The sequence below is a fragment of the Physeter macrocephalus genome, chromosome 1 (assembly GCF_002837175.3).
Source record: "Physeter macrocephalus isolate SW-GA chromosome 1, ASM283717v5, whole genome shotgun sequence".
Taxonomy (NCBI): domain Eukaryota; kingdom Metazoa; phylum Chordata; class Mammalia; order Artiodactyla; family Physeteridae; genus Physeter; species Physeter macrocephalus.
In genome coordinates, this window is record NC_041214.2 from 87,830,398 (window position 1) to 87,855,118 (window position 24,721).

At 35.6% G+C, this 24,721-nt stretch overlaps 1 protein-coding gene across 8 annotated transcripts in view; it reads right to left on the reverse strand.

Annotated features, from left to right (window-relative positions):
• Nucleotides 1–1,019: 1,019 nt before the first annotated feature.
• PAK2 (p21 (RAC1) activated kinase 2) overlaps nt 1,020–24,721 on the reverse strand; it is a 96,851-nt gene continuing 73,149 nt past the window's right edge. For 7 of the 8 annotated variants that reach the window (XM_007115304.3, XM_007115307.4, XM_055084687.1 and 4 more), the window contains 8 exons: nt 22,088–22,151; nt 20,634–20,682; nt 20,046–20,158; nt 18,613–18,730; nt 16,406–16,505; nt 14,222–14,418; nt 11,673–11,810; nt 1,020–11,213 (listed from right to left, as the gene is read on the reverse strand). In XM_007115304.3, coding sequence (XP_007115366.1) covers nt 11,127–11,213; nt 11,673–11,810; nt 14,222–14,418; nt 16,406–16,505; nt 18,613–18,730; nt 20,046–20,158; nt 20,634–20,682; nt 22,088–22,151 — 866 coding nt within the window. In that variant the 3' untranslated portion in view covers nt 1,020–11,126. The remainder of the gene's footprint in view (nt 11,214–11,672; nt 11,811–14,221; nt 14,419–16,405; nt 16,506–18,612; nt 18,731–20,045; nt 20,159–20,633; nt 20,683–22,087; nt 22,152–24,721) is intronic. The other variant, XR_008617293.1, reaches the window with a different exon arrangement.

Genomic DNA, 24,721 nt, shown 5'->3' on the forward strand with positions numbered 1-24,721 from the left:
TGATGGGTAATGGAAAGGCTGAAATTCTAGCTGGGTCATTACTGAGTAAACTATTCAGCCTCTCTGACCCTTTTCCTTCTATCTAAAAATGAGCTATGTAGTATCAAAGAAGACAACAGATGTGAAAGGGGATGCCAGAGACTGAATGTTTGTCTCCCCCCAAATTCATAGGTTGTGACTTAACCCCCACTGTGATGGTATGAAGAGGTAGGGCCCTTGGGAGATGATTAGGTCATGAGGGTGCCCTATAAGAGACCCCCAAGGAGTTCCTTTGCCTCTACCACCACATAAGGACATAGTGAGAAGCAAAGCTATGAACTAGGAAGAGGGACCTCACCAGATACCAAATCTGCTGGCACCTTGATCTTGTACTGAGAAATGTTTCTGGAACTGTGAGAAATGTTTCTGTTGTTTATAAGCCACTCAGTGTATGATATTCTGTTACAGTAGCATGAACAGACTAAGGGGAAGAGCTAATAAAAAGTTGAAACTGTGCAGTTTTCACATGCAAGCTATGGTGGCCACTGCTGTATACCACATCCATTCCCCCTTCTTTACTAACAAGTCTGATTTTGTCTGGGGAGGCAATGTGCCCAGCTTTTAAAAACACTCTTCCCCAGAATCTCTTGCAGCTAGGAGAAGCCAAATGAGAGTTATGGTCAATGAGACAGAAACTAAGGGTTTCTGTGAACATGTTCTTTACTGATACATGCACTACTCCTTCCTGCTTTCCTCGTTGTCTTTTGCCCACCTTTCTTCTTCTTGCCTGACGTGAGACTGGAGGTGGAGCAGCCACTGTGCATCTGTGTGGCAACAGGCATAGGATATAGGCCTACATGTGAAGAATGGTGGAGTGAAAATATGAACAAAGCCCAAGTTCTTGGTGGCATCGCTGGACTCGAAGACAACCCAAACTACCAGTGGACTTTTTTGGTGTGACTTAAATTCCTGCTTGTTCAGTCACTCTTGGGTACCTGTTACTTACAGTCAAACTTATTAATAATAGATATATAAACCAATTCCAAAGTACATTTTTCTTTTTATTTTTTAATCTCTTTCAGGAAAATGATTATCCAAACTATAATACAGAGTGTCTCATATTGCAAGTTATGCAATACTGTAAAATGAAATACGTAATTTCACAGTATGTTACCAAACAATGATGTATTGGGGCTGTCTTCATATATTTGCAATATAATTTCCTTAAGATATATTATGCATACATTTTTTAAAAAGATGAGGTGGGGGAAAGGGCAAATAGCTCTGTGCAGCATTCTCAGTTCATTAGCCCCCTATCTGCTCCTGCATTGTCATAAAGGGCTGTCCAATGAATATGGTTAAAAAAAGTGATAGGTGGGGACTTTCCTGGCAGTTCAGTGGTTAAGGCTCCACACTTCCAATGCAGGGGGGCTCAGGTTCAATCCCTGGTCAGGGAACTAAGATTCTGCATGCCACACGGTGTGGCCAAAAAAAAAAAAAAAGTGATAGATCACACTTATCGAGTGCTAAATATGTGCTAGGCACAGTCCAAGCATTTTATGTGAAATTAATTCATTTGACCCTAAAAAAAATCCCTATAATGTAGGCACTTTTATTATCGCCCAAAACAAACAGCAAACAACCAATTCACAGCAACAATTTTCAGTGCACAGTCTACTAGAGTAATATTGTTACTAACTAAAAGCATAACTGGTTCTCCCATTGGCAGCAAAATTTAAAGTTATACACTCCAATTTTATTTCTATTTAGAAGAAACTCCTAAGCACAAATAACTATATGATGAAACCAAGTTACAAAAAAAGCTTTAATAAAGCTCTGTTTTACAATGCTTAGTGATGAAGAAATGTGCAGCGAGAAATACTCAAGTACTTAGACTTCTTGTGTCAAGACCATGGTCACCTGTGCATAGTCATTAAAATAAATACTGAAACAGGACACACAGTGGCACACAGTGGAGAGTATCAGCAGTAAAACATGCATAGCTGAAAGAAAGTGGAAAAGTATTTGCTTGGCTGACAATGCAAGTTATATGAAAGTGGCTGATCCATGTATTCAACAGCCTATGACCTAAACTTATTTTTCAATGAATCCGTGGTCTTAGAACATACTCCAAAAGAACTACAGATGAACAAAAGAAAAGGCAAAACATTTAAATACTTCTTGTATCACCAAGAAGAGTGTGATCAAAATAGTGGCAATGTCTGTAGTAAAAAGTCAAATGGTTAAAGTTTTTTTTTTTTTTTTTTAGTTTATTGAAAAACAAAGCTCTTCAACAAAGTTACTAGCAGCAAAACTTATAGTATCCTAAAGTGTAAGGAATACTGAATGTGATTAAGAGGTCTTCTAGCTTCAACCACAAAACTCCTTAAATATTTTAAAGACAATATATTAAAGTAATCAGAATCAGATTGTACTGTTAGACATTCCTTAATCTTATGGCCCAGATCAAATAGTTTTTGAAAATGGTGCATTTCTGTTTTTAAATATAGGAGAAGTCAAGGTAAAGTAATTCATTAAGAAATAGAGAAAAACATTTTTTGGCAGTGCATTCATGGCAATACTGTATATACCTACAGATCTAAAAATGAAAGACAAGAATGTATGTGGCACTGTTACTCCATTTTGATTGCTTAAAAAGAAAAAGGGCAGCACAACTTGGATGAATGTTTTCATCTGCTACAGAACACAAACTGGGATCTGTGGATAAAAAGTAACGAGTATACCAGCAGTTATATATCCACATGAGTGTTGTTCGTTTCAAAATAATCAACCTCATGGGTTACAAATTTATACAAAGCCTGTCATTATATACTGAACATATTTTGTTTTCTAGAAAGGCAATATTTTTAGTCTTTTCCCCTAAACAAAAACTAAGATGCCTAGGTTAAAAAGTTATAAACAGGACTACACAGGCTATAAAAATCTCTTTATACTCATCAACTCTTAATTTCTGACCAAGAATCTATGACTGGTTTTTAAGGCTGGGCTGGCCTTCCTCCATCACTCTGCACATTCTTAGGTAAGCCTTTCTCCTTTGGGTGCTCACATTAATATGCTCAAAGAACAACACACATTTTAAGACTACTCAAATAATGTACACTACAAATTACGTTCTGAAGAGATTTTTAAGAATTTTCTTTTTTATCCTTACCACTCTTCCTTCCCGATTGCTAAGTTTACCAAGAGCTACCTGTATATTTTATATTCAGTGGTGAAAACAGAATCCTACTGATTAAAAGCTTACCAAATCCATACCTGCATCACATTCTGGACCTTAGCCCAAAATAAATATCTGGTCACAGCATTTTTAAAAAGTAGGAATAAAAGTCCTCTATTTTGCATAAAGAAGACTGATAACGAGTAGAATCTTAGAAATTCTCAAATACACCAGTGAGCACACTAGTTAACAGTCAACGGAAGTCACTTTTTTGTTTTTTGCTTTATTTCTTTATTTATTTGGCTGCGCTGGGTCTTAGTTGCAGCATGTGGGATCTTAGTTGCAGCATGCTTGTGGGATCCAGTTCCCTGAGCAGGGATCGAACCCAGGCCCCCTGCATCGGAAGCCCAGTCTTAACCACTGGACAACCAGAGAAGTCCCTAGGGAAGTCATCTTTTTGATGTTTTGAGAATCTCTTGGAAATTCAGTGATTTGGAGATGTCTGTAGGGATAGTTTCAAAGACATGTTGACAGTAGATGCAATATGATAATGAGAAAAACAGCAAGTTTGGTCTCCTCTTTCCACAAATTTACCTGAGGAAAGTCAAAGGAAACTGTTTTAAAAGAAAGATAGGTGAGCATGCTTGTTTTGCTGAGGGTTGGAAAGAACAGAGGCACAGGTAAAAGGTATAGGAGAGTTAGGATCAGTCAAAGTGGCCTGGAGACCTGGGAGGTGGTGGAATACTGAGAACGGGTCCCCGATGAGTCTGGCCACTGAGAGGAAGAACATCTTTCACTGAGACCAAAAGGAAGAAGTCAAAGTCAAAAACCCAGAGAATTCTGGCAGTAGGGGAGAAGAAAGTGTTGAGATGGTGGGATAAAGGGGTTGGAAGCCATGAGATAGTTTGGAGAAAATGAGAAAGGGAAAAAAAAGACCTAGGAGTGAAATGAATGAGCAGTGGGCAGCACCAAGAGGCCCACTGAGAATTGAGAAAAATCAACGTGAAATGTTTAGTGCAGTTCCAGACAGTGTCATACTTTAAAAAAGAACCCAGGGAAAAAAAAAAAAACCTGGAGATAACTAAAAAACTCTTTTAAAAAAATGACCTATTATGGCTTGAATGTCTGTGTCTGCCCCTGAATTCATATATCAAAGCCCTCCCCCCCACTGTAATGGAAACTGGGGATAGGGTCTTTGGGAGGTAACTAAAGTTAGATGAGGTCATGAGGGTGGGATCTTTTGATGGGATTAGTGTCCTTTTAAGAAGAGACTCCAGAGAGATTGCTCTTTCCAAGTGTACATATACAGAAGGGGGTCCAGTGAGCACACAGCTAGATGGTGACCACCTACAAGCCAAAAGGCCGCAGAATGAAACCTATTTTGCCAGCATCTTGATCTTGGACTTTTAAGACTCTGCAACTGTGAGAAATAAATTTCTGTTGTTGAAACCTCTCAGTGTATGTGTTTTGTTATGCCACCTTGAGCTAAGGAAAAACTCTTTAATACACCAGGGAAGATACTGAATTTATGAAATAAGAACAGAAAGCTGTAAAAAGATCAGAAAACAAGACTGATCTTAAAAACGTGAGGGAGTTCCCTGGTGGTCCAGTGGTTAGGACTTGGTGCTTTCACTGCCGTGGCCCTGGGTTCAATCCCTGGTTGGGTAACTAAGATCCTGCAAGCTGCATGGTGAGGCCAAAAAAATAAAAAAAATAATAATAATAAATAAGTAAAACAACAAAAAAAGTGATAGTTGATATATGTTCAAAAAAGGGTCAGAGACAAAATCAAGGAAATTCTCCCAGAAAGTTAAAAACAAAAGGCAAACAGATGGAAAGCAGGAAAGATAAGAAAAACAGGAGATTAATGCTAGAATTCCAGAAAGAAATAACAGGGAAAAAAAAGTGGCAATTATTAAAGAAATAATACAAGAATTTAACAGAACTGAAGGAAATTAGTCTGTCATCATGAAGGCCTGCCAAAAGCTAAACATATAGGCCCTCTCCAAGACATTTCATGGTAAATTTTCAGAACAAAAGCTCCAGAGAGGCAGAAAAATGGGTTACATATAAAAATGTTATCAGAAATGGCAGGTTTTTAAGATAATGAAGCAGGGACTTCAAAATACTCAAGGAAGATTATTTCCAATCTAAAATCCTGTACTATCAATTAAATGTGAGACATTTTCAGACATGCAAGCTCTTAAAAATCTTAACCTATATGCACCCTTCCTCAGGACACTAATGAAAGATGTACTTCTCCAGGACACTAATGAAAGATGTACTTCTCCAAAATGAGGAATAAACCAAGCAAAAGGAAATAAAGGATCTAAACTCAGGAGAAAAGTGAAACTGAGTTCCAGATGCCCGAGGGCAGAAGGCCTGCAGATAAAGAGCCCAAACTGGAGCCCTAATCAAGTTCCCAGAAAGAAAAAGGAACTGTCCTTATCCAAGACATTTAATTCTATAGAAAATTGTCTTGAGAGGGCTTTTGCGGTGAGTTTGGAAAAACTTAGTGATAGGAATATAGAAACTTTCAAAGGAAACAAAAAGACAAAATTAACAAGAAGAAAAGCAAAGAGGTGCACAAGAAATGACATGTGATAATAAATTACTCAACTCAAGTGAACAACAGTCCCACATAGTCATAAGGTAAAAACTGACTGATAATCAAATAAAACTTTGCCACCTTTCTTAATTGGGAGACTAGAGGGAGTAGAAATGGGAAAATGGGATGGTATAATAGTAACTAAATTCTCAACTGTCATAACAGGAAGTTTCCAGAAAAAGTAAAATACAGAAATGTCAAGAAATACCTGTAGGACTTCGCTGGTGGCGCAGTGGTTAAGAATCCGCCTGCCAATGCAGGGGACACAGGTTTGAGCGCCGGTCCGGGAAGATCCCACATGCCATGTGTGTCACAACTACTGAGCCTGCATGCTGCAACTACTGAAGCCTGTGCGCCTAGAGCCCGTGCTCTGCAACAAGAGAAGCCACCGCAGTGAGAAGCCCATGCACCACAACAAAGAGTAGCCCCCGCTCGCCACAACTAGAGAAAGCCCGTGTTGCAACAACTAAGACCAAACACAGCCAAAATAAATAAATAAATAAAATTAAAAAAAAAAAGAAAGAAATAAAAAAAGTTAAAAAAAAAGAAATACCTGTATAAGTATATAATATAGAAATCTGAAAATTAATGCATGCTAAAACCAGCTCAAAGTTAAAAGCAGATGCCTCTGTGGAGCAGGACTCTGCAGTGAGAAAGTTTGCAGCTGGGGACTGGCACTATTTATAATGACTCCTTTAAAATTATCTGACTTTTTAATCTGTGCATATTATTTTGTTAAAAACCTAAAATAAAGGTCAAAAAAGACCTTTCCCTTCATTGTTCTACTCTTCCTCCTCTTCAAAAAATAAAAACTTGTTAAATGATTTGCATAAATTAATAATTCCCTAATTTTAAAAAAGTCACAAATATCAAAATAGTAGTAAAGCATGTGTTAAGCTCCTACAAATAGTGCTTTTCAATAAAATCAATAATCTAGGCATTTTTGAACTTTTCTTAGGCAAATGTTTTGGGCATTTGCTATAGTTTAAGAAATACAAATGTCAGAATAGCACAAAGCAGTTTTATAGTGTAACGAATATATTTTGTGCAGTCATTGCCTACACCCCCCCCACTCCAGGCTAAAAAATGTATAATTTTGTTTTTTCATAGTGAACTCTCTATAATGCACCTGTTCTCCATGTCAGCATATCCAACATTCAAATTAAATGCATATAATGAAGTGATGCCTTAACGTATGGCACTTTTAAAGATTTCTTGGTGCACTGAACACAAAAATTCTAGTAAGATTCTTATTACTTCACATAGGTAAGCATTAGAATTTCAGGCCAAATTACTGAAGGTATTTCAACAGATCAGAAGTGCTTCCCTGGGTCTGATAGCCAGAACGTTTTGAACAAATTTATTCTGAAACTGATTTAGAAGAGCGAAGGCTCATGCTTATTACTCATTAATTTCTGAAAACCTTTCTAATTTGGAGCTCTGTAATACATTCATGGTGCCGTGACATGTTTAAAAAATATTCATCCTTAAAAATACTAGAACATTCTTTGAAAACCTATTACACTTATTCTTTTAAGCTATTCTGATCTAAAGAAAGAATTAAAGTTTAGGAAAAGGGAAAATGAACATTTAAAAAAGTTTATTTCTAGCCCTGAAAGAACAAAATTATTGAACAAGGTCATCAAATACAGCAGTTAATGTCAATGTAACAATTAAATAGTTGAATGGGATTAAATTAAAAATAGAAGTCAATATAAAATTTGAAGACAAAACAGAAAAGACAAGTTACTTTCACTTAGTTCCATTTCTATCTAACAAAAACAAAACAAAACAAACAAAAAAAAAACACAAGACATTCCTACCAAAGATGTTTGACAGCATTATCATACATTTCTTTCTCTCTCATTTGGCAACATTCTAGAATGGTGAATGAGAAAGACTTCAGTTCTCTCAAGGCCAGGCCAGTGCTTGGTTCTCCTTTGTAATTCCCACAATATCTACCACAGTGTCTTTGTCAAAGTGGTCAATAAATGTGTTAGTGAGAAATAAAATCTGTGTGTGTGTGTGTGTGTGTGTGTGTATTTTTTCCCCCTTTCTTACACATACTCATATACACACACTGTGGAAAAACTGATTTTAGTTGTTTATTGTGGGAGCAGTTGAGACAAGGGAGACAATCTGCTTTTTATATTACTATAATTTCACTAAAAAGACCCCCAAAAGAATCTTAATCTGGATTTTAGCTATATTCCATAATGATTTTTTGACATTTCACTGGATACGGATCTCAGTATATTTTAAAACTTTTAGATTAAAAAACTGATGCAAATTTAAGCACCCATTTATTTTTCTAACTATAGCTACTGCCTGATCAGATCTAAAATTATTCTGGCTAGAATACAGTATATATAAACAAACATGTATTTATGTGAGCCCTACAAAGAAATACTCATAGGTAGTTTTAAATTGCTTATTAAAGGCACAGGTCATTTAGGAATGGTGGTAACTAGATACATTTTAAGCAGCTTAATATTTATATGTTGAGGAGAAGAGAATTTGTACTGTGTGCCAGGCACTCGACACATGAAAACAGAGTTGTGTTAGCCTTAGTTTCTTATGCTAGCACAATCACTCTACTTGTTTACTATTCTACGTAGGACGAAATATTCAATATTTTCATGGTTTCCCAGTTTTAACTGTCCCTAAAAGCAGCAAAAGGAACAAGAGGAGAAGGAAACTTTTAGACTGCCAGAGAGTCTGAAAATATAATAAATACTACAGTAATATTGTCTTAATAACAAAAGAGGACTACTAAGGTAATTTTTAGATTTAAATGGGAATTTTCATTCTAAAGTAATGACAAAAAGGTAAATACAAAAGGCAGTTATTAAAAAAAACATGAATCTTGATTCAGATATAATTTTTCTTGCAACAACATGTGAACATTTTAATTTAAAATTAATAAATCACAATTCTGTATTGCTTTTAAGATTATTCAAAAATTGACACATTTCAGAATTAACCAAAGTACATTTCTATTACAAGTTAGTTTATCCAAGTAAGTAAAGAATAAACCACAGCGTAGCTCCCTTTAACCTAGGAGTCAGGTTTTAATGACAAAGTCCGTTGCCAGCAATGGACATGCAGGTAACCAATCAAGGAAGTTGTAAATACAAACCCCAAACTGCTTCTATAAACTGAAAAGACCTTTGTTGAGTCACAGGCATAAAAATGGGGCATTGGCACTGCATTCAGTGAACATGGCCTTTATGACTTACGCATGGAAGTGCCTTCTAGAGTGGTCATGAGGATCACAGTCTTATACCATCTAGTTGGTTTTCTATTTCACTGGTAGCATATTCTTTATCATAATCCATCCAGACAACTATTTACAAAGAATGTTCAAATCTGGAACTCAAGAGATACTGTAGCTTTCCACCAGAAATAAACCAGTTTATTTCTGTAAAGTAATTTAGTAATAGCTGTAGAAGGCCAATATAATCCAGAGAAAAATGAAATCAAGAATCAAATTAAAAACAGAAACTATTAAGTGCTCTAGATACAAGTTTCACTAATTATCTTACTTATTTTTGTGAAAACCTTCCTGTATTACCAATTAATAAAAAAAAAACCCACCGGCCATTTCTATCCTTATACCTGTATCTTAACACAGATATGATGGGAATGATAGGAAATAAAACTCATATTAAGTTCTCCTAATTTACTCCAAAACATCAAAATTATTTTTATTCATGATTTGTACTATTGCAGGATGGCAAGTAGGTATGAAGTCAATTAGGAGTGAATGGTGGGAACAAAAAGCCAGAACCAAAGCACATATTTTTCTCTTTCATGTGGCTCTTGGCATGTCAGAAGGGACAATACTGCCTCCAAAAGCCAAACAATTAAAATGATGAGAGAAGAAGAGGAGAGGAGGGGAAGGGAGAAGAGAGGGCACTCTAATAATTAATGTTACAGGTCACAGACCTTTTTTAAATCTTTAAAATAAAAAATGTATCGCTATCAACAAGCACATTTCATTATTTTTTCTTTCTCCAGTTTTTTACATGAATATTATTTACTTATTTGAAAAAAATCTAAAGTAACTCAACATCTCAAATGACCCATGAATTTACCAAGAAGTACTTTGTCATTTAAGTTCTCACAGACAGTAAAAATGTTGGTAATGGGCTGGGAACAATGTTTATAACAAAACTCTATAGTTTACTGGTCAGAAGCTGCATCTCTAAGTAACTGACATTTCTCTTTCATGAATATAATCTTATCTATTTTAGAGCTCACCAAGGTTCAAGCCTCTCACTTTGTCTCTGCTAGCTCCAAATATTTCTTACCTTTAAATGGAAAAAAAAAAAAAAGGTTAACTTTTAAATTCTGAAAATTCAATGGTTATTATATTATTTACCATGGGAAGGGGGGGAGGAGTAGGGTGAGAAAGGGTTAATTAAAAAACAAACTAGCTAAAATTACAACATATACAGAAACTTATTTCCAAAAGGAAGGGAAAAAAAGAGGGAAGGGGAAAGTAGCGGCAAAAACCAAAGTCCTGAAGCCAAATCTCAAGAGGACATAGAAAGAAAAACAAAATGTAAGAAAGCAGAGTCAATGGGATTCTTTTTCTGTTTCAATGATTTAGTTATAAATATAGATTATTAGTCTTCTCTCTATACATGTAACAAATGCCAAACAACTCACTATTATGAAATTTTTAAAACTGATTCTTTCACATTTGTTAAAAAAGGTAAAAATCACATACTTTTCTTCCCTTCCTTCAGTTCAAATTCTGAACTGAAATATTACAGGTAACAATAGCTGGTTCTAACTTCTATACAAAGTTAAACCATACTGAACTCCTTTGCCAATATAAGGAGCTACATAATTTCTGTCACACTTGCCTCCAATTTAGGCATAAGAAACATTTCTCAAAGCAACTCAAAAGGAGCAAGTCAAGGAAAAGAAAGTTATGAAGAAGAGAGAAAAGAAGACTAGCAGATAAAACACATACTCTGAAAAACTCAAATCTGCCATTCAAGTACTGAAAATACCCCAAAAGGGACAATGAATGGGATCTATTATAATGAAGTCAGCAAAATAAAATGCAAATCTCAAGCATGATAAATGGCCCTGATGGGCTTTCTGCTGAAAGACGTAAGGCTAGTGATTCAGTCCACAATTCCTTTTGGACCCTAAAGAAGGGATTCAATAGAAAGTTGTCATTCTGTTCTGTAATTTTTTCTTGGTTGTCTTTAGGAAATAGTAGCTTGTTTTTTTCCTCCATGTTATGTAGACCATTTCTTTAAACCCCTAAGGATAATAATTTTCATATATTAAAAGACTTCTTTTAAAAAATGGAAAAAAGAATATGAGGCCACGGCAATGATGTTAACGGTTACTCTTCATTGCTTCTTTAGCTGCCATGATCAGTGGTGTCAAGCTGGATAATGGTTTGGCCAGTTTCAGGAAGGGATGCTGTCAGAAAGAGTGGGGGAAAATAAATGTAAATGTCACCAGTTTAGAAGCCAAATATTTCCTTTCAATTAAGCCCCAAAGACTACTTTATGGATCATAATTTATTTAACACACACATATTTCAGTACTTATATAAAATCAACATAATCACTACATCACTTTTATGGTCAAAAGTGTAGTCTTTTTAGTTTTTCTCATATTATACAATCTCAGTTAAATGACCCATATACCCATGCCTGCAATGAACTGGTGTGAGAACTGGTAATATGAAAAACTCATACATTTATCCCAGTATTATGGGTATTTTATTCCCAGGAGATAAAATCCTGAACTGCAGCAGCTGCCATGCTGCTGGTAATGAATGAACAGTGAAATGTAATTATTAACCCTATGTAAACTTTCTGCCGGTTACTCAAAAAAGTCAACTTTTTCCCAAAATAGTATTATTTCCAAATTCACCTGTAACAATTCTCTGGCTGAACCCCTTTTCTCCACATCCATCTCCAAACATCGATTTAAGAAATCCCGAAATATTGGGGAAAGTTTCTCTGGGTTTTGAAGTTCTGGGGTTCCATTAGTCGCTATCAGGTACAAGGCCTAAGAATAGAAGAACAACTCTGACATACTTAAGATAGCTCAACAAAGTTAGAGAGTACTTTAAAGTTTATGGTACATATTTAAAGACAATTGTCATACACACTAAAGTGCGGTTATTATTTCTACCCATTTCTATTAGATATTTTTCACTTTATTTTTAGTTGTTACATTTCCCTGACTTCTTCTTCAAAATTATCTTCACCTTTTTCTTTTTTTGGATTATAAATACATATTGATAAATAAAACTACCACTATAATAAAATGGTATAAAGAAAAATGACCACAATCCCACCATCCACATATAGTATCCCATTTATCTTTCTTAAGATTTTTTTTCCAAGTCATATCACATTTCAAAACAATGGGATTTGTTGAAACCGCTTTAAGAAATTTTAAATTAGCTATATCTATATAGCTATAGATGAACAGGTGGAACATATAGGATTTTTAAGGCAATGAAAATACTCTTTAAGATACTTTTATAATGGACACATTATTCAGTATACATTTGTCCAAACCCACAACATATGACATCAAGAGTGAACCCTAATGTAAACTATAGACTCTGGATGACAATGATGTGTCAGTGTAGGTTCAATGATTTTAAGAAATGTACCCTCTGTGAGGGATGGTGATAATGGGGGAGGTTATGCATGTGTAGGGGGAGAGGGCATATGGGAAATCTCTGTACTTTTCTCTCAATATTGCTGTGAACATGAAACTGCTCTAAAAAAACAAAGTCTTAAAAAACAAAACAAAAACCTGAAACAAAACTAGCTATATCCCACCCTCATCATTACTATCAATAATAACAGATTAGATCTACAAAATTATTTTAATGGCTGAATTGAATAGTGTCTTATTATATGGTTGCTTCATAATTTAGTCAATCCCCTTTGGAAAATCCTTGTATTCTTTATGTTATTCTCTATTTTCTTTGAATTCCTAGAAATGGAATTAAAAAAAAAACCCTCAACAGACTTTTTTTTTTTTTTTTTTTTGTGGTATGCGGGCCTCCCTCTGTTGTGGCCTCTCCCGTTGCGGAGCACAGGCTCTGGATGCGCAGGCTCAGCGGCCATGGCTCACAGGACCAGCCGCTGCGCGGCATGTGGGATCCTTCCAGACCGGGGCGCGAACCCGGTTCCCCTGCATCGGCAGGCAGACGCGCAATCACTGCGCCACCAGGGAAGCCCCCCTCAATAGACTTTTTAAAGAAGTTTTAGATGTACAGAAAATTGAGCAGATAGTACACAGCTCCCATATACCACCCCAACACACACACACACACACACACACACACACACACACACACACAGAGTTCCCCCATTATTAAAATCGTACATTAGTACGGTACACTTTGTTACAAGTGATGAACCAATACTGACACACTTTCATTTAACAGAAGTCTGTAGTTTACATTGGGGTTCACTCTTTGTATTGCACAGTTCTATGGGTTTTGACAAATGTACACTGTCATGCAACTACCATTATAGTATCATACAGAATACTTTCACTGCCCTAAAAATTCCCTGTGTTCCACCTATTGGTTATTATGAATAATGCTGCCATGAACATTTGTGTACAAGTTCTTGGGTGGATGAATGCTTTTAATTCTCTTGGTTATTTACCTATCAGTGGAACTGCCAAGTCACATGGTAACTCAAAGTTAATTTTTACAGGAACTGTCAAACTGTTTTCCAAAGTGCTGTACCATTTTACATTTCCACTAGCAATGTATGAGGGTTCCAATTTCTTCACATTCTCACCAACACTTATCATTGTCTGCCTTTTTGATTACAGTCATTCTAGTAAGGGTGAAGTGATCTTGTTGAGGCTTTGATTTGCATTTCCTTAACTACTGATATTGAGTCATATATGATAATTTAAAAGAAGTAAAAGATAAGAGAGAAAGAAAGAAAGATGGAACTCTCCACCTCAGCTGCTGGAATACGTACATAACTGTTTAAAGTCTACTGACTTCATCTGTTTCTCAGAACCCTCACTCTTTTGTTTGAATATGGGCTTTAACACTGCCATCTACACAGCCTTCTCACAGATGTGATCCTGCGTTCCTCTTTGTACCTGGGGGTACAGGAGGCCAAGGTTCAAAGTCAACAACCTGAAGGATATACCTAGAGTCCCTTAATTCTGCAGAAAAGTGACCAAATTCTTACTTATGTGCAAACTTAGAAACCATACTGCTTACCAAAAATTTACAAACTCTACCTAACACATTCAACTCAATAAGCCAGAAGCAAATGATTTTTAGATGTAGAGTGAGGGCAGAGACTAGGTTTTATCAACTTTGTATCCTAAATTCTTGGCCAGTGCGTGGCAAAAGCAAGTTCTAAATAAATGATTTAAAGAAAATTATTTTTCTTAAAATAAGGCTTGTGCTTAATTGGTCTTACCCTCAAAGGATTTTCATTGAGGTATGGAGGCTCTCCTTCTACCATCTCAATAGCCATAATACCCAGAGACCAGATGTCAACCTTAGGGCCATAAGCTTTCCGTGTAACCACCTCTGGTGCCATCCAGTATGGCGTTCCAACCATAGTACTTCGCTTGCTCTGCTCAGGGGTGATCTGGGCACAGAAACCAAAGTCAGCTAAAAAACAAAATAAAACATCTTGAGTTAATGGTGCCCATGGGTTGTTTAAGAGTTTACTGAATATGATTTAACTAATTACATTTGAGTATTCAGCCTCTTAATTTTTAAGAATGTATTAATAAAGAAAACCAGAATGGGCTTACAAATATTTTGATGATGTTATATACTCTCACTTTTTAACTTTTACTTCCCACAAGTAGAGGGTAAATTATCAGGAAGCATTTTATTCTAAACAATTTTATCCTAAAAATTTTAATAAAGTTGAAAAAGGTCTAAAAGAAAAAGTCACCAAAGCTGGACACCAAAACTATGTCCACTGTGAATCAGGCAAAGGTCAGGAAGTGGAAATTACTTTTGAAGAAAATAAACAGAAGCTAGAATTAACAATAATAAGCATCTGACTCAGCAGAGAGCCTAGGAAAAGAACATGTTTAACCGCAACTGTACCTATAAGGTCTTCACCAGCATTACTCTATTCCAACCACCTCATTTTATAACTGAAGAGCAGAATGACTAATTTAGTACCCAGTATTAATTTAGTGGAAAAGTCAAGATGTGAATCTAGAATTTTTTCCTTCCTTCTACTGTTAAACCCATTCTACTCCATATGTAAATACTGTTAACATTCAGGTTTGTAAGCTTTAGACTTTTCGTTATGCATTTCCAAATGTACAAATAATACCCGTGAACTGATTGGTTTATTTTACCTAGTTAGGATATTTTGTAAATTCCTTTTTAAAACATATCTTTCCATATTAGTACATTAACCCACCTCATTATTATAACTACACAACTTCATGGAACATAAAAATACCATAATGTATTTAACCATTTCTGTACTACTAGACATTTAAGATATTGTTGATTTTTCTTTACAAGGTTGCAGAAAACATTTTTGTACTTATTGCTGTGCATATGTTCAGTAATTCTATAGGAGAGAATCCTACAAGAGCAATTGTTAGGTCAAATCATAACATTTACAGCTAAAATAAGTGCTTATAACTGTTCCAAGTATAATACCTCATAAGAATTAACATACCTCATGATAACTTTATGAGACAGGCATATTTACTACTATTATGATTTCCATTTTACAAATGGAGAAACTGAGGCATACATATTTTTAGATTTCTAGTTTTCCCACTAAAATTACAATTATTAACTATATATTCTGACCATTTGACAGAACCTGGGTCCCGTTTCTTGTGGTTGAATAACCTTTGGAGGATCTATCTTAAAAAAAGAGATGTTGAAAAAGGAGCCAAACTCTCTAGGCAAACAAGAAAAAGTTTTTGGTCTCTTGATCTAAGAAATGCCTTGAATTTTGCATAGTTGGAGAAACCTCAGTAGAAGGTCTTCTTGAATCCTCCAGAGGACATGGTTGGAACTGAGATTATAGCCAGCAGAGGAAAGGAGTTTTTTTTTTTTTTCCATGACTCTACCATGTCTGATACAGAAGTTAATTAGGGAAAGAGGTTTACACACGTTTTTTTTCAGACCTTGTCATCTCTGACATAAGGGTCATACAGCCCTCCCCCAATTAGGCCACCATCTACCAAATCCAGAGAAAGATGAACAGCATAATGACAAAAACCTACCCCAACAGGTAGCAGAGATAAATCCAAATTTATGTTTGGAAGACAGCACCAACATTATAATAGTCCCAGACACTGTTCCTCAGTGCTTTACATTTCTACTACTCAGAATTCTCTGAGATAGGTACTGTTATTTTCCTTATCATACAAATGAGAAAATGGACACCAAAAGAGATTACATAACTCACCCAAAATTATTCAGCAAGTAGTAGCAGATCCGCTATTTAAACTCAAGCTGTCCAGCTGACAGTCCATATCTTTTTACTACTATTCTCCCCCACTCCATGTATTGTCATAAAAATGTTAATAGTAGAAGAGGATTTTTACTTAAACAAAAGGCAGAAAATTATAAGTAACATATAAATGTTATTTGTTCACTTGTTACTCACTAAGTTTAACAGATCCTTCCATGCCCAAAAGCACATTGTCACTTTTGATGTCTCTGTGGATCACTTGATTAGCATGTAAAAACTCCAATGCCTGCAAACACTGAACAGGAGAAAAACACCTATCAATGAAACAGTCCCTGAAAAGTCTAAGGGAAGTTCACATACACTATTTATGACCTGAGCACCACCTCTAGTAACCAGCAGAAGACACTCTAATAATACATTTACGAAGAAAAAAATCCTGTCACGTGCAGTTATGAAAATAAGACACCTTAAATAACTAGATCCCCCTCTTCCTACTCTCTGCTCTTACCCAGAGACAATTATTAAATAATGTCTTATCTAGTCCTATTTCTGCCACAGATTATTTAATACCATAGAATATCACTTAGTCTTCAATGTTCTCATTTATGAAATGGTGGGTGGGTCTACATGATTTCTAGGCCTGCTCAGGTTTAAATGCCTAAAGGTATGCAGCACTTGGTAAAGATGCACAAGGCTTTTTAGAAATCATTTCAACAGTATAGGAAAATTTTGTGATCGTTCCCATTTGAATCTGAAATATGCCGAAGTCTAATCAATGTAAGCCACTGGGGGTCTGGTTCTCTCCAGCTGTTCAATGCTATGCAAAATGTTTTCTTCATTTCTTCTATGGTAGGTTTTACATAAAGCTATACCCACACCCTAGACACCAATGATGATCCTGGACACCACTTCCCTCTTATGCCATATTTCAGAAAGCACTGAGTCAAAAGAGCAGAAGAACTACTCTCACTTCCTTAAAAACAAGAATGAAATTCAATTTTAAAAATCTGCTTGGTAAGTTTTTTTAATGTAAACAGTATAAACTGTAACTTGGAAAAAGTTGTTTTTATTTCTTACCCCCACTAAAGTAGAACAACAAATAAAGTCTGTACATCATTAATAACAAAAATCTCATTCAAAATACTCTACTATTCAAAGAAACCAGATTAACTGTGTCTTACTGCAATACATTTACCAAGCATTTAAGCAGATTCCTGAAAAGAACAAATCCCCAGAAAAATACTTGTGTAAACAAATAGAAACAAATGTTATCACAATTAGAGGAACTACTAAAATAAGTGTATATTGATTATGAAAAAAATTATTAGAAAAACAAATTAAGTATAAATAGATAAATCCTTAAGTTTTTTTTGTTTTTGTTTTTGTTTTGCGGTATGCAGGCCTCTCACTGTTGTGGCCTCTCCCATTGTGGAGCACAGGCTCCCAGACGCACAGGCTCAGCGGCCATGGCTCACGGGCCCAGCCGCTCCGCGGCATGTGGGATCTTCCTGGACCAGGGCACGAACCCATGTCCCCTTCATCGGCAAGCGGACTCTCAACCACTGTGCCACCAGGGAAGCCCAATCCTTAAGTTTTTATCAGCTTTTAAGTGATCAAACATTCTTTGTTAAGGGATATATTATTGTTTCCCTCCTGAAAGAATCAAGAGGGCTCCCCTTAGGTGAAGCATAATTACATTAGAATTAAAAGTTTCAAAGAATACTTTTTAAAAAACACCTAATAAAAGCTGAAAAAGGAAAAACATCACACATACTGTTCTTTTTTTTTTTTTTTTTTTTTTTTTTTGTGGTACGCGGGCCTCTCTGCGCCACCAGGGAAGCCCCCACACATACTGTTCTTACATGAACAAAGTTAATAATTTACTTATAATTCACTGTAAAAATGCTGAAAGCCAAATCACAGGAAACATAATAGTCGTAAGAACTTTTACAATTTCGTCCTTTGTGACAATGATTCCTAGGATATTCGAAGAAAGTACTGTTGCAGTTTTAATGACAATAAGCAAACCATTAACCTAAGTCTCATCTGTAGGGAAAGATTACATGGAAGAAAGAAACGCTCATTTTTGGCTTAGATACAGGCAATGTGGCAGAATTCTACTAGCCTAAGCAAACAGTATGTCTCAAATTCATTAATGAGTATCATCTCATTGGTCACCTTTAATGAGATCGATAAAACCACAAGTAAACTTATTAATTAATACTTAGGGTGAAGATGTGTACCACTTTGTCCTTGTTTCCACTGTTCAGCGGTGTATTTGTAATGGCACTCCCTCTCACCCTTAAAAGTATCCTGCTTGGATAATAACTAAAAATTTGCTTTTTTTCACATCCTGTTAACCACATTGTTACTGTAACTTTTCAAAAAGGGAGCAAACTCACCTCTCTGCATACAGCAGCAATCTGTGCTTCATCCATGCAGGTCTCTGTTACAACATCAGTAAGTGATCCCCCAGCGAGGTACTCCATTACCACAAACAATTCGTCTCCCACCAGGTAACTAAAAAAAGAACATACAAAATACATTCACACTTTCATTTTTTCTAAACACGTGGCACTCTACATTGAAGAATTCAAATGTTAGGAATCCTAATTAAAAAAACTAGAAAGCTGGTAGCTTTGATAGCTGGCAAGAAAACTGAAAAGTTGCTATGGAACAGCACACACAAAAAAATAACTGAGGGTCATTATGATTTTCCCAAATCACTTTAAAATTCTGCCCACAATTCTAACTTGAGTGTGTACATAGATTATTCCAATTCAAATAACCTTGTATGGTAGGAATGATTTGTCCTGTTTTACAGATGAAGAGATGGAGGCTTGGAAAGGCTAAGGAACTCATCCAAGGTCACACAGCCAGTAAGTGACAGAACCAGAACCTGAAACCAAGCACAACTGATTCCAAAGCTTATGGCTTATCTTAACCACCATGCTTTACTGATTTGAAATACTATTTTAAAAAGCAGAGAAATGTACCTGGAATGTTTCTTTCTATGAACATGGTCCCCAGAGCTATCCCTAAAGTCTAAAAATGTGTTTTCTTTCAACCCATTCAAAACAAATTTAAATATGGAAATTAAAAAAAATCACCTATGATTCCCTATCTCCAATACAATCAACTACTATAACTTTCATTTATTTTTCTACAGTTCTTCTTTCATTCACATATATGTAACTGCTTTAAAAAAAAACAGATGTAAGGTAATTCCCTGGCGGTCCACTTGTTAGGACTCCGAGCTCTCACTGCCGAGGGCTCGGTTTCAAGCCCTGGTTGGGGAACTAAAAAATCCCATATGCCACATGGTGCGGCCAAAAATAAAAAAAATTTTTAAATTTAAAAAATTAAAAATGTAAGATACATAATTTTCTCTTCTACTTTTTGTTCTTCTATTTAACATCAATTCCTAAATTAAGTGAGGTTTTGATAAACATGCTATTTGCCCATGAAAGACAAAATTTGAAAAAAAATTGACTTGAAAGTTTAAAAACTGTGTGGCCGGCCACCTCTGTCAGTCAAGACATGAATCATAGCCAACGTTTCCTTAATGTTTCTGCTTCTGATCATTTGTAATTCATATGAGCACCAGCAGCAATGTCCTTCATTTAACTGCCTTCTCTCGCTTGCCAAGTGATACCTATGTAGAAAAAGGACCTTCTAAACTGTAATATGCTATTTTTACCTCTCCTCCTCTTTCAAGTTTACTTTTCAGTGTTGACACTCAACCTTAGTCTAACTAAACTGGCTAGCCCCGAAAAACATAAGACTTAAAATTTCAACATTTTTCTCCCAATGTTTAAGAAATATTTATATTTACCTGTCTAAGAAGTTAACTATGTTGGGATTCTTTAATTCTTTCATCACCAGAATCTCATTAATGATCAATTCCTTCTTTGGCTGTTTCTGTAAATTAATCTGCTTAATAGCAACCTATGACGGAAACAGGAAAAAAGTCAGAACAAGTTTCCTAATACTCTTAGAAAATTAAAAACACAGATCAGTTCATAATCTAATTTATTACATACATACTATACGATAATAATTTACTCATAGGCAGTACTTTAACTTCCACTCTGCCTATGCACAATTCTTTGTAATACACAGAACTTAAATATTTTTAGATTTCTCTTGAAATCTAAATGCAAGGTCAGCCCAGTGCCAGGAATTAATCCTCTTTTCATCCCAAGCTGGGAAAATAATTTTTAAAATATTTATTTATGAAACCAAACACATAATTACTTCTTTTTTCCCCTCAATAAGGAAAGTGCTATAAAATTACCTAGAGTAATTCTTTCAACATATTCAACTGCAAAAGAGATTCCTTATTGATTATTCACAGGCAGATCTAGTTTCTTCCCATATTAAAAGCTAATGGTAACACCCAGAAGTATGAAAAAGTAGCTACCTCTTGTCCCAATGCCACATCAGTAGCAGTGAAAACTGTGCCAGAAGCCCTAGGGAAAAAAAGACACAACCAGATTTTAAGGTTTCTAAATCATTCTCATTTATAACATCCAAAGACTTTATACTCAGAACAACTAAAAAGAGGTTAAAGAACGTTTAAGACTGAACATCTTTAAAAGAAGTAAAAGCAAAAACACGGGGGAAAAAATAAGAAAAAGAGGTAATTCTTGTGGCCAAAACTTATGTTAGAAATTTGTCATAAATTTCAGATCTACAAATACAGAAAAAAAGATAAAAGAAAGAAAAAAGTCACATATACTCATGGATCCACTGCCCTGTTTAAGAAACAAAGAACTATAAACAAATTTGAAGGTTCTTATGTGCCCTTTCCAAAGGCATCCTACCTCCTCCCAAAAGTAATCTATATTGGGTATTTATTCTGTATTTGATGTGCATCATTTACATATATTTCTCTATACTTTATTAGGCCCATAGGTGTGTACCACTATAGAAAATGTTTCACATAATTTTTTAACTTCATATAAATGATTTCATTTTATGTATTTTCCTGTAATTTGCTTTTTTAATTCAACACTGGATTGGGGATGGTCATCCATATGGATAGGTGTTATCCTTGTTCATCTGTAATTATTACATATATTATCCATCATACTATTTACAATTTATCCATTCTCAGGCAGAAAAATATTAACATGATTTTCAATTTCTTGTTATTAAAACCAGTGCTGCAAGTGAATTTGGTTTTTAAAAAGAAATTCATAAGGAGGTTTTCAAAAAGACTCAAGCTCACTTTCTAAACTCACAGAACACTTTCCAGAGATTAATAACATTAAAAATTCAAGATGTTCATTTGCTCCCAAGCAACAGAAAAAAAGATTTCAGTTAGCATAGTTTAAAAATACAAATTATTGGGAATTCCCTGGAGGTGCAGTGGTTAGGGACTCCACATTTCCGCTGCAGGGGGCCTGGGTTCAATCCCTGCTCGGGGAACTAAGATCCCATGAGCCGTGTGGCACAGCCAAAAAAATAATAATAATAATCTTTTAAAAAATACAAATTATTGAACAAAATCAGAAGATCAGTAGAATTAAATATCCATACTCAATGACGTGATTAAAATACAGGTTTTTCAAAACTATAATCCTGTAGTAAATTTTCTTACTGTCTTTTAAATATTTACCGGGCAATTTTCCCACCCATCTAATTTCTTATCACCAACGCAAAATAACACTTAAGAAGAAACAATGTACAATCAGTGCTAAGTAGTACAGTATTTTAATAGCATCTAGAAATAAACGCATTACTTATTTACACAAATCCAAGGATACTACTCATAGAATACCAGAAGTGCTCAATGTCGGCAGGCAAAAGAGATATCATGCTGGACACACAGCAAATAATGAATATTCTGGTAATACAGTCACAAATACTTACCCTTGCCCAATTTTTTCATATCTTGTGTATTTTTTCTTAGGGTCACCTATGCTTACAATAGTTCCTATTTTAAACAAAAACAACAAAAAGTTGGAAACTCAGTCAAGCATTTAAAAATTGTAAACTAATTCTGATAACATTATTTCTTTTAATAACCTCCACTGATTTTAGAACAGTTTTCAAACATAACACTAAGTTTCAAAAATAATGTATGTTTCAAACACTAAAGAAACAATAAAAATAAAAAAGTATCAGAAGCAAGAAGACACATTATTTCCACTAGGTTAGACCTCCTAACTAATGTCTTGATTATCCCACCTTCTCAAAAACGACCACGTTTTAGAATGACCAACAGTACTAGTTTTCTTGAGACTAAGGGGGTTTTAGCATATGGCATGTTCAGTCTTAAAACTGGTAAATTCCCGGGGAAAGGAAAAGTTGGTCATCCTACTTTTCATACTCCACTGAAATGTACTAAACTAACGATAAGTTATAAAACTACTTACTGAGAAAAAAAATAAATATTTATATATATATAAAATATCCAAATGAAAAACCCTAAATGGCTTTTCTGACTCTTCTCATGTATCTTATATCTTTCAATATATTTAGGAAACCATTTATTACTATGAACATTACTCTAATGTGAACTAATCATACATCTGTTTTAGGAAAGTTCACTATGTCACAACTAAGAAACAGGTTTTATTTTACTTTATTTAACTTTTAATTTCACTTTGGAGTATAGCTGATTAACAATGTTGTGATAGTTTCAGGTGCACAGCAAAGGGACTCAGCCATACATTTACATGTATCCACTCTCCCCCAAACTCCCCTCCCATCCAGGCTGCCACATAACATTGGGCAGAGTTCCCTGTGCTATACAGTAGGTACTTGTTGGTTATCCTTTTTTTTTTTTAATTAAAATTTTTTTTAAAATTTTTGGTTGTGTTGGGTCTTCGTTGCTATGCAAGGGCTTTCTCTAGTTGCGGTAAGCGGGGGCTACTCTTTGTTGTGGTACACAGACTTCTCATTGCTGTGGCTTCTCTTGTTCTGGAGCACGGGCTCTAGGACCGCAGGCTTCAGTAGTTGTGGCATGCAGGCTCAGTAGCTGTGGCGCATGGGCTTAGATGCTCCATGGCATGTGGGATCTTCCTGGACCAGCAATCGAATCCATGTCCCCTGCATTGGCAGGCGGATTCTTAACAACTGTGCTACCAGGAAAGTCCCTGGTTATCCATTTTAAATATAGCAGTGTCTACATGTCGATTCCAAACTCCCTAACTATCCCTTCCCCCATCCATCCACCCTGGTAACCATAAGTTCATTCTCTAAGTCTGTGAGTCTGTTTCTGTTTTGTAAATAAGTTCATTTGTATCATTTCTTTTTAGATTGCCCATATAAGGGATATCATATGATACTTCTCTTTCTCTGACTTACTTCACTCAATATAACAATCTCTAGGTCCATCCGTGGTGCTGCAAATGGCACTATTTCATTCTTTTTAATGGCTGAGTAATATTCCATTGTATGTATGTACCACATCTTCTTTATCCATTCCTCTGTTGATGGACATTTAGGTTGCTTCCATGTCTTGGCTATTGTAAACAGTGTTCCAATGAACACTGGGGTGAATGCATCCTTTCGGACCATGTTTTTCTCCAGATATATGCCCAGGAGTGGGACTGTAGTGTCATGTGGTAGCTCCACTTTTAGGTTTTTAAGGAACCTCTATACTCTTCTCCATAATGATTGTACCAATTCACATTCCCACCAACAGTGTAGGAGGGTTCCCATCTCTCCGCATCCTCTCCAGCACTTATTGCTTGTGGATTTTTTGATGAAAGCCATTTTGACTGGTGTGAGGTGATATCTCATTGTAGTTTTGACTTGCATTTCTCTAATAATTAGCGATGTTGAACATCTTTTCATGTGTCTCTCGGCCACCTGTGTCTTCTTGGAGAAATGTCTATTTAGGTCTTCTGCCCATTTTTTGATTGAGTTGTTTGTTTTGATATTAAGCCTCATGAACTGTTTGTAAATTTTGGAGACTAATCCCTTGTCAGTCACATCAATTACAAATATTTTCTCCCAATCTGTGGGTTGTCTTTTCACTTTGTTTATGGTTTCCTTTGCTGAGCAAAAGCTTCTGAGTTTAACCAGGTCCCGTCTGTTTATTTTTGTTTTTATTTCCATTATTCTGGGAGACAGATCGAAAAGGATATTGTTGCGATTTATGTCAGAGAGTGTTCTGCCTATGTTTTCCTCTAGGAATTTTAGAGTGTCCAGTCTCACATTTAGGTCTTTAATCCATTTTTGAGCTTATTTTTGTATATGGTGCTAAAGAATGATCTAATTTCATTTTTTTACATGTAGCTGTCCAGTTTTCCCACAACCATTTGTTGAAGAGACTGTCTTTCCACCATTGTGTAGTCTTGCCTCCTTTGTTGTAGATTAATTGATCATAGGTGCATGGGTTTATTTCTGGGCTTTCTATCCTGTTCCACTGATCTATATTTCTATTTGTGTGCCAGTACCATACTGTTTTGATGACTGTAGCTTTGTAGTATAGTCGGAAGTCAGGGAGCCTGATTCCTCCAGTTCCGTTTTTCTTTCTCCAGATTGCCTTGGCTA